General features: G+C 43.7%; 1 protein-coding gene across 1 annotated transcript; it reads left to right on the top strand.

The window, feature by feature from the left end:
- Positions 1-1,902: 1,902 nt before the first annotated feature.
- synpo2b (synaptopodin 2b) lies at positions 1,903-9,065 on the top strand (the record flags this gene model as incomplete). Its single annotated transcript, XM_080859236.1, has 2 exons — positions 1,903-3,052; positions 4,918-9,065. 2 exons carry the CDS (start codon positions 1,903-1,905, stop codon positions 7,488-7,490), a joined length of 3,723 nt encoding a protein of 1,240 aa, XP_080715362.1. The 3' UTR covers positions 7,491-9,065.
- Positions 9,066-12,212: the final 3,147 nt, after the last annotated feature.

Consider the following 12,212-nt stretch of genomic DNA (forward strand, 5'->3'; position numbering starts at 1 on the left):
AGGTCACACAGAATCAGATCCTGCCTTTCTGTCACACACCACCACCACCACAACAGGAAGAGGGAGTATGATTGTCACAAGGAAATTATGATGAACCCAAGCTAAACTTGAAGGCATTTTGTCCACAAAAAAAAATTGTAGCATGCTATGATTATTCAGTTCTAAAATAGTATTTTTTATTAATTTAATTGTTTTGCTAGATTACTGAAAGAATGTACTGAAAGCCCATTGGTATCACTCCTGCCTATTGTCTTCAGCATCTCGTGGACAAAACAGGCTGTTGTATTTTTTGGGGGGAAATGTGTCACATTCTGTATTAACACCTTTTTGACACAAAAGAAATTAAGGGCTGACAAATGACACCACACATGTTTCAGTGCAATGTTTGGTGAAAACTGTGTGTTTGTGTTTGAGTACGAGAGAAACGAGGGTAGGGCTTGTGTGTGTGTAGTATACATGCTGTGTGTGTGTGAGTACGAGAGAAAGAGTGGGTTGCAAAGGACTCCTGATGCTTGGCTCTCCAACTCTTCGAAGAAATTGGTACAAGTGACAGTCTGGGTTCCACTGTAATGTGAAAACAAGTACCCTCCTGATCTGATCTGACCAAACTCGAGAAAAAAAAAAATGAAAATGACGAATGAAAACTTTAAACACAATTATCTCACTTATCTTATTGACAGAGCTAGGGTGAGGTGATTTTATCGCAATTTAAAATTCTCACATTCCTTCTTCTTACATTGTTCTTCACATGCAGGGAGTGCACATCCGTGCAAGAAGTACTTAAATGGAAATGTCAATGCTCTGAGTAGGACTCCTCAGAAACATGGATCAGCTCCATCAGGGGAGAGGGGAGGGAAACCACCACAGCATGCTGAAATCCAACCATGGAAAACATCTACCTAATTGTTTTATCAGGACTGTTGGAAACCAGTGCTTGTTTAGTGGCAGAACCAAACAGTGAATACCATTCCATATAGAGAGAGCATAGGCCCAGACAAATGGCTGATTGCCATTCCCTGTTGGGGGGGTTGGGGGGGGGGGGTGGGAGGGGAAGGGGTGAGATGCATTGATTTGTTGATGTACTTTATCTTTACTTCCAGGCTAGCAATGCTTCAACCTGAGCTAGCTGCAAATAGCACCACTATAAAAACATGAAGTACAATATTGTCTCATTACCCAAATCTGCCTGAGCATCTTGACGTAATTTGGAAAACTCTCCCTGTGACTTCCTGAGAAGTGTGCTGAGGGCAAAGGATTGTTCAGTGACCCGCTGGTTTCTATATAAGGCTGTCACAGACCGTTTGAGTTTGTTTATTTAATCAGGTTGCTGTCTAATGTGTGCTCCATGTCCCCGGGTCCAGTGTCGCTGCACTGCGCAATCTCTTCTGTAGGTTATGGAGTTGAGGTGCATCTGCTCAGGCTTTGCTTTGGTCTCCTAGTAACTGGTGCGATGCTCTTCTGGAAAATTCTGAATTCTAAAAATGACTTGCACAAACAAGCTGCACGTTTCTTTGACATTCTGAATATGGCCAAGCACATGCAGATATTGCATTAAGGCAACAAACAAAGTATTTTCAATGGATAAATGGATGCTTTTTGTATATAGCATTTTTTAAATTTGGGCTACCATTTAAACTATCCCCATTACTCATGCAAGCCTTTGGTCTGGTTTGTGAAGAAGTATGAAGTGCATGATGAGTGAAGCCCAACTGTAAATAAATAAATAACTAATAAAATAAGCTCATTGATAAATTATTAATTTTGATAATGTTTAATAGAGACCTTCATAATACACAGCTATAATTGTTTTGTGATTTTTTTTTTGTTGTTGTTGTAAAAACATTATCTGTCTCTGTTTAGGATTGGCAGTATTCAGGCACCAGTTCATCCCATTCTGAGTAGATGGAACCAGTACTTGAGGACAGAGACAGCCCTCTCTCTGATGCCTGGTCAGGCTCTAACAGCCCTGCAGAGCTCCATGACTTCCTGGATGAAGACTCTTATGAGGGGACAGGGAGTGAAGAGGACCCTGAGGGGCTCAATGATCTAACCCAGGACCAGCAGAATGACCTTGACCAAGGCCCAAGTGGGTCCCACCTCCCTTCTCCACATCCCCAGGAATCCCTCTCTGACTACAGTGTGGAGGAGCCCATACAGTGCTCAGACCCTCCATCAGACCTCCATACTCAAGAGAGGAGCTGCGACTCTCCTACGTACTCCCACGCTTCAGACGCTGAACTGCGTTCTCGAACCCCCTCTCCTGTGTACTCTCATGCTTCAGACGCTGAGCCGCATTCTCGTACCCCCTCTCCCATGTACTCCCACGCTTCAGACGCTGAACCGCGCTCTCGTACCCCCTCTCCTGTCTACTCCCACTGCTCAGTCCCTGAACCGCGCTCTCGTACCCCCTCTCCTGTGTTCTTCCAGGGCTCAGACGCTGAACCTCGTTCCCGTACCCCCTCTCCTGTCTACTCCCACTGCTCAGTCCCTGAACCGCGTTCTCGTACCCCCTCTCCCGTGTTCTTCCATGCTTCAGACGCTGAGCCACGTTCTCGTACCCCCTCTCCTACGTACTCCCATGCTTCAGACGCTAAACCACGTTCCCGTACCCCCTCTCCTGTCTACTCCCACTGCTCAGTCCCTGAACCGCGCTCTCGTACCCCCTCTCCCGTGTTCTTCCAGGGCTCAGATGCTGAACTGCGTTCTCGTACCCCCTCTCCTGCTCAGGAGGCCTTTACTGACCGTGATTCTCCGGGGCGTTCTCAGGGCGACCTCGCATACTCTGACTCTTCCTTATCTGGTCAGGCGGTGACCCGGCCCGACCTGAGCCACAGGGGGGGTGGCACGAGCTCACCTGAGGAAGAGGAAGCAGGAGGCAGAGGAAGCACTGGGGACGAGGAGGAAGGCGAGGAGGGAGGAGGGCGATCGCAGGCACCTCCTGCTTGCGTCTCCTTTGGCATTCCTGTGCACGGTGCTGAGGCGGCAGAGGAATTGGGCTCGGAGGGAGAGAGAGATCTCCACAGAGCCAGCAGGAACGGGGCGAGAGACGCACGTAAGTCCCCTCCTCTCTCTCTGCGCACTGCACATCTCACTGCTCAGCATAGCTATATATAGCCACGCAACTAATATAACATTGCTGTTTAGCCTGTGTAGGACTGACATTATGCATACATGTATATGTTTTTATACTTCAGAAACATGTTATGATTTCCCCTCAAAGTCCCTTTGGACTTAAAGGTAAATGTTACACTTGTTGATTTGTTGTCGGTATTGTAACCTGGAACTGTAATGTTCTTAATTCACATGTATTTATAATGTATGTATTAATTAACAGTGTAGCATCAGTTCTGTGTCATATCCACAGTTGAAAAATCTATAAAAACCTAAATATATGGTCACTGGACAAAAAAGGACATACTAGGCTGCAAGGAAATGCTTGGTTGGTTATTACCGTGCCTGGCTTGTCATTTGAGTGGGTATGTGTCAACTGCAAGGCTTCCACTAAAGAGACACACTGTATGCATGCACCGAATCCCATGTTAGTGGAGGCTGACCAAAGCCAGTGGCAGGTCATCATGAGAGAGGGCCTGTTGAGCGAGGGGGCTTGACGGACACGGACATGTGTCAGCGCTGGCAAGTCACCCGATCCCCTTGCTGGGCAAAGGCTCAGTGGAAAAGTGAGCCGCACCTCAGTCTCCCCTCTGCCTGACGGCATTAGATCCTCAGGTTTGTTGAGAGACCCCTCTCCAGGGGAGATTTCTAATGTTCGTTGCTTGTAGTGTTGTGTAACTAAAATAAGACGGCTGAAGCTGCAGGTGCTTTTCAGTGGCACAGCAAGTGGAGGTCTTTATCCTTCAAACTTCTAGTTCAGCTGAAGTAAACTTGGTAAATACTACTGCAGCTACAGATAGCACTGTTAGTGTTTGTATGATGATGGCTTTGTGTAGTGCTACCCTGTGTTCTATTTTTGATCTGTGGTGCTTGCATTGCATCCTCAATGCAGTTGTTATACAGATGATGTATTGTTAGAACTGCTTCATTAGGTTCTGTAGACCTTTTTTGGTTCCCAGGCAACAAAATGAAACCTACTACCAACTTACCATGCTGCTTCATTACGTTTAATTAACTGATAAAAGCTATTCCACATAAGAACAAACTTCCTAGGACAGAGTTCTGGTAACCACAATATTCTATGATTATAGATGATAAATGAACTGCTGTGTTTATTAGGTAATGGTATTCACAGTGTCTGTGACCGCAGATGCTTTATCTGTCATGGGAATTATGTTATATTAGTGTCATGACTCATGAGTGTCGCTACGTGTGCAAAAGGGTATGTGTCTGTGAATGGTAGTGGGTCCTTCTTTGCTTAAAGGGTATGTATCTCTGAATGGTTGTGGGTCCTTTTATGCTTAAAGGGTATGTATCTCTGAATGGTTTTGGGTCCTTCTATGCTTAAAGGGTGTGTATCTGCGAATGGTAGTGTGTCCTTCTCTGCTAAAAGGCAATGCAATAGAATGAAAAGCTATCAAATGTGTAAAATTCTGCTATCATTTTTATATTTTACTAGCATATATTTTGGGAAATTGTATGTTGGAGGAGCGAAATCAACTTTTCTACCCTATGATGAAATATTCATATATTTGTTCATATTTAACATCAGAATGAGAGATGAGAAAGTGTAAGTGCCCCATACTATTTTTTTACCTAATTGAGAGCATCTGAAAACACAACATGAATGACTAAGCAGTACTTTGACGTGTGCAAGTTCTTTTTCCAGGAATACAACCTTAATAATTACAGCACACTGGTTTATTGGTAAAGGAAATCAACCAGATGTCATCTTTATTTTGCTCTATCAGTCTCTCTCTGACCACCTTGTATTTCTCCTTGACACCCCCACCCCCCTCTTTACAGGGCTGAGACGGAGCCAGAGCCAATGTGAGAAACAGCAGAAGGAAGCCAAGTCTAAATGTAAACGTATTGCTTCGCTCTTCACCAATGCACCAAACCCCAGGAACAAGGGGGTGTTAATGTTCAAGAAGCGTCGCCAAAGGGTTAAAAAGTTTACTCTTGTGAGCTACGGGACAGGACAGGCTGACTTTGAGAACGAGGGAGACAGTGGTGAGTACGAAGACTACGGATACTACAACAAAGAAGGACAACGTATCAGGATCACCCTCTCAACGCCAAGTGATCCTGAGTTTGAGGACGACTACTACTTTAATGCACAAAGATCAGAGGCTGATTTGAACTACAACTGGGACATCGGGCAAGTCAACACACCAGAAGAATTCGGTTGGGAAAAAATGGAGCAGCTTCCACAGACGAAGGGAAAAGGAGTGTTAATGTTTGCACAGCGTCGCCAGAGGACGGATGAAGTTGCTGCAGAGCATGAGGAGATGAGACGCAGGGGCATTCCTGTGGAAGGTGTCAGGAACCCAGAACCTGAAACCACCAATCCTTTTACTCCTGAGGAATGCTATGCCAGTCAGGATGCCTACATGGATGCCGGTACCTACCAAGAACATCAAGAACAGCTGCAGCAGCAGCAACAATACCAACCACAGCAACAACAGTATCCGCAGCAGCAATACCAGCCACAGCAACAACAGTATCAGCAGCAGCAATACCAGCCACAGCAACAACAGTATCAGCAGCAGCAGCAATACCAAGGGCCAGATTTTCCTTACTCTCCCAATGGCATGAATGGTCTGGATGCCCTCCAGTTTGGATCTGGACCTAAAGCTGTTGTGGCAAACAGAACCGCCAAACCATTCTTGGGTGGTCAACGTAGAGCACCGGCCACCTTTTCACCAATGCATGGAGCCTCACGCCCCACTCAAAAGAAACCAGAGCACTTTTTTAAGGTTCCTGTTCCTGTCAATACAACCGCACAGGTCTGGTCTCCAACCGGAGACATTATTGCTTCCCGTGATGAACGCATTGCTGTTCCTGCCTTCAAAACAGGGATCTTGCCAGATTCAAAAAGAAGAGGGGCAAACAAAGGTGGCTCAAATGCAAATGACCTCAAAGATGGTGCGAATCCTCAACTTCAGAGGAAAGGCGACCGGAGATCTTTCATCGAGTCTGGTCCTGAAGAAGACTTCCTTAGCCTTGGGGCAGAGGCATGCAACTTTATGCAAGCACCACGGGTTAAGCACAAGACGCCCCCACCTGTAGCCCCTAAGCCTACCATAAATCCAGCTTGTCCACCTTGGTCTGTCGGCACTTCGACACATATGCCTCTCCAAGCCCCACGCAGCCCCCGGCCTGCGTCCTCCCCGGGTCCTGTTGGGATGCCAACGATAATGCCCGGTCACATCTACCCTCCAGCACAGCAAAACTGGGCTCCAAAGCAAGAGCTCCAACCAGCAGCCAACACATGGGGTCTGTCTCCATCTCCAACTCAAGCATATCCCCAGGCATCTGCAAACCACTGGGCACCTGCAAGTCCACAACCTCAGCCTGCCTGGATGCCTCAGCAACCACAGCAAGCCCCAGTGAGTATGCCATCTGTTAGCTCAACACAGGCTGGTACAAACCAGTCAAAGGCCTCATGGACAAAACCCAAACCTGATGTTAATTCTGTAGCATCTTGCCCCCCAGCCCAACATGGTACCTTTCACGCATCCAAGGCACCACCTGCTTCTTCCAAGGGACATGTCTCTGAAGCAAGCACTCACCCACCATCTGATGGGCCAAACTTGAAGGGTAAAGGTGCAGAACTGTTTGCTCGGAGGCAGTCCCGGATGGAGAAGTTTGTGGTGGATACTGAAACTGTGCAAGCCAACAAGGCCAAGTCCCCTTCGCCAACTCCTTCACTGCCAAGCACCTGGAGATACTCAACAAATGTTCGTGCTCCACCCCCAAACTCTTACAATCCCATTCTCTCTCCCTCTTATCCCCCTGGAGCAGTGAAGCAGCCCCCTTCAACTAGCCCTAAAATAAACAAACCAAAGAAGCAGAAACCCAAACCGGTCCCTAAACACCTCAATGCCCTAGATGTTATGAAACACAAGCCGTATCAGCTTGACTCCTCCCTCTTCATGTATAGCTCCACCCCAGAGGTAAAAGATCCTAGTCCCAAATCCTCCCCTGTCCCTCCTGCTGAGTCTCCCCAGGTTCCCACCCATACCTCTCCAACTAAAGCCAACCCGCCGGTAAGTCCCTCCTACCCTTTCTCTCAGGAGCCTGGCCAAGCTGATGCTGAGGCACTGGACGAGAAGCTTCTCACATCACCTGCTGCCATGCATGATTCTCCTGGCAGCCAAGGCCAATCCAACTCCTATCCACTATTTGCTTTGTCTTACACACCTTTGTCTCGCAAACATGCTGGCAGTTCCTATTCGCTTAACTCTTCATCATCATCCTTCACCTCTGATTTAATCTCAAGATGTGCTCTACCACTGGCCCCAAGGCCTAAATTTTCTGCTAAAAAACCAGCCGTCACAACCAAACAATGGAAACCGGTAGTTATGCAACACTAGATGATGTGAGAGAATCTGTCAGGTACTATCGACAAAAAAAACCTCAAAATAGTTGATCTGATTGATTAGAAAAAATAGCTCCCACATGAATTGGCAATTGTTATTATTATCAATAATAATACTAATAATAATAATAAACCTGATTTTCAATGTTTTGATTTAAGACCTTTTAAACGTCACTTAATGTGGACGCAAATAAAAGTGTTTACACCAGTGCAGTGCGCTTTGCAGAAACAGCACGGTAAATGACAGACCACTGGTCCTGTTGCATAGGTATAACATATCTGTTGTTGTAAAAGAGAGTTTTAAGAAAGTGAACCCAGAGAGTGAAAGACACGATAGAAGTACAAGAGGATGTACAGACATGATAGAAGTACACGAGGATGTACAGACATGTGGAAGTATACTGAGGTTGTATAGACCAGCATTTTGACTGCTGAAGGTGCACAAAAGTGAATACACAAAAGAGTATGTATGGCTTTGACATCTGTAATATCAGAGACGCATTGCAAAGAATTCTCAGGAAATGCAAACGTAATTCAAAGTGTATGCCCCTTAATAAATGTTTGTAATGGGATCTCACTAATAGTCCTTTAAGTGCCATATTTATGAGTGTGAATGTGCGGAGTGTGCATCTGTATGGCATTGGTAGATAAATAAGTCAGCAAGCAAGCATAATGCCAGAATGCTACACAGAAACAAAACAAATCTGTCCAGAGGTGTAATGCAGGAGTTTTGTCTCTTTGAGTTGAGTTCCTCTTGTCCCCTGAACGTGTTTCATGTAGGGTGCTTAAGTGAGCCCAAGGAATGAAGAGTACACAAATCAACATGTCAGCGGTTTTGAACAAGCTATAAATAGACTGGTGGCGTAATGTTTCAAAACAAGACTGGATGGTGGTTTCAAGGATACAAGTGTGCTGAACATTACCAACATTTTAACTTTTTGATTTATATTAAATATAAGTGAGTGAGAAATGAAAAGAGTGCTGTTATATCACATTTACTGGCACTACCAAAACTCTTCAAATATACTCCTGGAGAGACTCATTAATAAGTCATCAGAATTAGAATCAGACTTAATTTTTTTAATTTCAAAGAAGTATGACTAATAATTAATAATTTGGAAACTAAAATCTCACGCTTTGCTAGTCTCATTCCAAACTCTGTGGTGGAGTCATATGCTGCAATGACTCTGGCCCAGTGTAATGCCCACCACTCTGTAAATGAAGATTTTTTTTGTTGACGCACCTGTGCACCTCTTTTTAACTTCCATTATGTACTGTTACTGGAAGCTTACTGTGAAATATTAGCATGAATCAATGTGAGTGGTTCAGTACAAGACAATAACATTTCCTGCCACAATACATCGAATGATATGAAACTGAATAACCCAGATCCCATGCATCACATTACATAATGGAAGTACTGTGCTTGACTATGCTGCTCAGATATTTGTTATGTTTTTTCTGTCTGTATGAAACTTGAAAAAAAATCTTTTCTGTCTTTCTGGTTCTTCTTTTAAATATTGCACTTCCTGAATTCTTCTACTGCTATTAAACATCCCCTTGAAATGTTTACATGTCTTTCCTCTCATATTCTTGTCTCCTCATTCGAGCTCTTTCACACACCTGCTTGTATCACCTGCACACATGTCTTGTCTGCACTTTTTGTACGTTCAGTCTGTTTATGTTGTATATTTTATGTTGTGATAAGTTACAATTTAGACATGACTGTCTGTAGATCCACTGCTATTGAGATACTATTAGTAGTGAAGCATGAAACACAGGCACACCTGAGAACTGATTATTTTATATCGGTTTCAGTTTATGTCAAAGAAAGTGTGCCAGAATAGGACTGATGACTTTCACCGAATATTCACAGAAAAAGTTAACCGTTCTGAAATAAATTAACCATTCACATATAAACATATATTTGAAAGAAGTTGCTAGTGAGTTCACTGCTGTTCTAAAATGTCTTAAGCAGGGTTCGAATTATCTTTTTTTCTCTCAGGGGGTCTTTATCTCATCCTACCAAGGCTATTCAATTAAGTCACCTAGATAAAAACCTATAATGTTCCTGTGACCCAATAAAACTAGGGGGGTCTGGGGGCACGCTCCCCCATAAGATTTATTCGGAAAATATCCTTTTAAAATAGTGTCCTCTATTGACTTTTAGGAAGAGAAATGATCAAATTTAGATTTAAAATATGGCACAAAATTAACATATTAAGGATATCTGCCGAGATAGGTGCTAATTTTACTGTAGCATGATAGGGATTTGCAGCTCAAGTGAGTAGGTAAACGTTGCAGGCTAGAGTTCACTAGCTAGTTTTAGCTGGCGGAGCTACTGAGTAGGGTAGAATACCCACAGGATCAATGAACCGGCATGATAAAAGAGAGCCACGACATCTATAATTAACTTGTGATGATTTAACCATTTCTTTTGCTATTTTAAACTTAATGTCCTATACTTTTATATCCAGCAGCTGATTATGGGAGCTTTCACCAGCTTGGGTCGACTATTGGGTTGACTATCTTTGAATGAAAAGTGCGTTAAAAATAAAAGGAATTATTATTATTATTATTATTATTATTATCTAATAGGGCTAGAGACCCCCTCAGATTTTTGACTTTGTTGCTTTCATGGGAGCTAGTCCTCACTCTATGGGAGCTCGGCTCCCTCTGGCTCCCACTTAAGGTCTTAAGGTTGATCAGTTTTTAATATTAACAATATTATTAGAGAATATCAGAACATCAGCCTGTAGCCTACCAGCCACATAACAGTAGCCAAATACATTAAATAAACTTAAAGGACCACTCTAGTATGTTTTTAACCTGCCCTATTCTCCCATATTTTGGGCCCAACAAAAACAATTAAATCGGTCCAGTATTGAGTTATTACCGGTAACCACAAAACTTCACCTTTAATCTACAGGCTTACTCGATTGCAGGATATAGTCTTAGAGTCTTTGTTTACTGCAGTCTATTTGTACTCTGCACTAGGGCTCGCAAGATGTTAATTATAACTCCGAGCCTCCATGATTTAAACATGCAGTCCCTATTAAAAAGCTGCCTCTGCTTAGCAACCCAGCCCCCCCAGGTCCCACCCCTGCTTGAATGTGGCATGAGTGCCATCACATGGAGGTAAGTGCTGAGATGCCCTCTTCGTCTGGCCCCCTGTGAGCGAACAACCACAGGGCTATTTCTTGTGTGGCAATCTCATCAAGTCCTACGAGTTATGTTCAGAGTATGAGCACAGTTATTCGGCCATGTTCAATCTCATCAAGTTCTACGAGTTATGTTCAGGGTATGAGCACAGTTATTCGGCCATGTTCAATCTCATCAAGTTCTACGAGTTATGTTCAGGGTATGAGCACAGTTATTCGGCCATGTTCAATCTCATCAAGTTCTACGAGTTATGTTCAGGGTATGAGCACAGTTATTCGGCCATGTTCAATCTCATCAAGTTCTACGAGTTATGTTCAGAGTATGAGCACAGTTATTCGGCCATGTTCAATCTCATCAAGTTATACGAGTTATGTTCAGGGTATGAGCACAGTTATTCGGCCATGTTCAGTCTCATCAAGTCCTACAGGTTATGTTCAGGGTATGAGCACAGTTATTCGGCCATGTTCAATCTCCTCAAGTTCTACGAGTTATGTTCAGGGTATGAGCACAGTTATTCGGCCATGTTCAATCTCATCAAGTTCTACGAGTTATGTTCAGGGTATGAGCACAGTTATTCGGCCATGTTCAATCTCATCAAGTCCTACGAGTTATGTTCAGGGTATGAGCACAGTTATTCGGCCATGTTCAATCTCATCAAGTTCTACGAGTTATGTTCAGGGTATGAGCACAGTTATTCGGCCATGTTCAGTCTCATCAAGTCCTACAGGTTATGTTTAGGGTATGAGCACAGTTATTCGGCCTTGTTGACAGAGACTGCATCATGCATACCAAAGTGCTGCTCTGTGTATTCTTGGATTTGTGATAGATTACATTTTTGCACGAGGAGTTAGTTTGGTGAATTATAAACTCTGTACTGCATAGGAGATCATGAATCACTTTATAACAAACACAATACAGTTAATTTCCTATCATTGACTTGTAATTACCTTGAGGGCCTGTTGTTTCAAAATGACTGCACACTTGTCACAGAGATGGAAAGAACAGCATAGAATAGTTATAGTGTAATGGTTACATGAGTAATTACAAAACTGCTGTAGAAACCCACATCCCAACCATAGCTATACTCAAAATCAGCTTCTAAACTCATTGGTTTCAAACAGACCACATGGTGGCAGCAGATTCCAAATAGTATAGCTTGGCCAATGCCCCAATTGTTCCTATGTAAAAAAATAAATAAAAATAATTAGTGTTGCTTGTTGCATCTCAAAATGACATTAAGCCCACCTAACATTTAGACAAAGAACCACAAACCATTTTGATATGTAAATAGGCCCTATTCAAAATGTTGTGAGGAATTTTGTGAGGAATATTCCCTTACATAATTTATTTAGAGGGCTCTGGAGTTGTGTGGCCCTGCGTGTGGCATAATGGCATTTTCGGGGGCATGAAAAGACATACTTTTAAAAAACGGTTTCCAGAATGGAGACATTGAAAACGGGGCCTGTTCCACATTGCGTTGCGTGTGCCTGCCGGCTGCGTTGCGATACTGCTGCCGCGTCTCTGTTGGGGATGTTTATTCACAGCGCCGACGTTT

This window comes from Sprattus sprattus, assembly GCF_963457725.1.
Source record: "Sprattus sprattus genome assembly, chromosome: 20".
Classification (NCBI taxonomy): domain Eukaryota; kingdom Metazoa; phylum Chordata; class Actinopteri; order Clupeiformes; family Clupeidae; genus Sprattus; species Sprattus sprattus.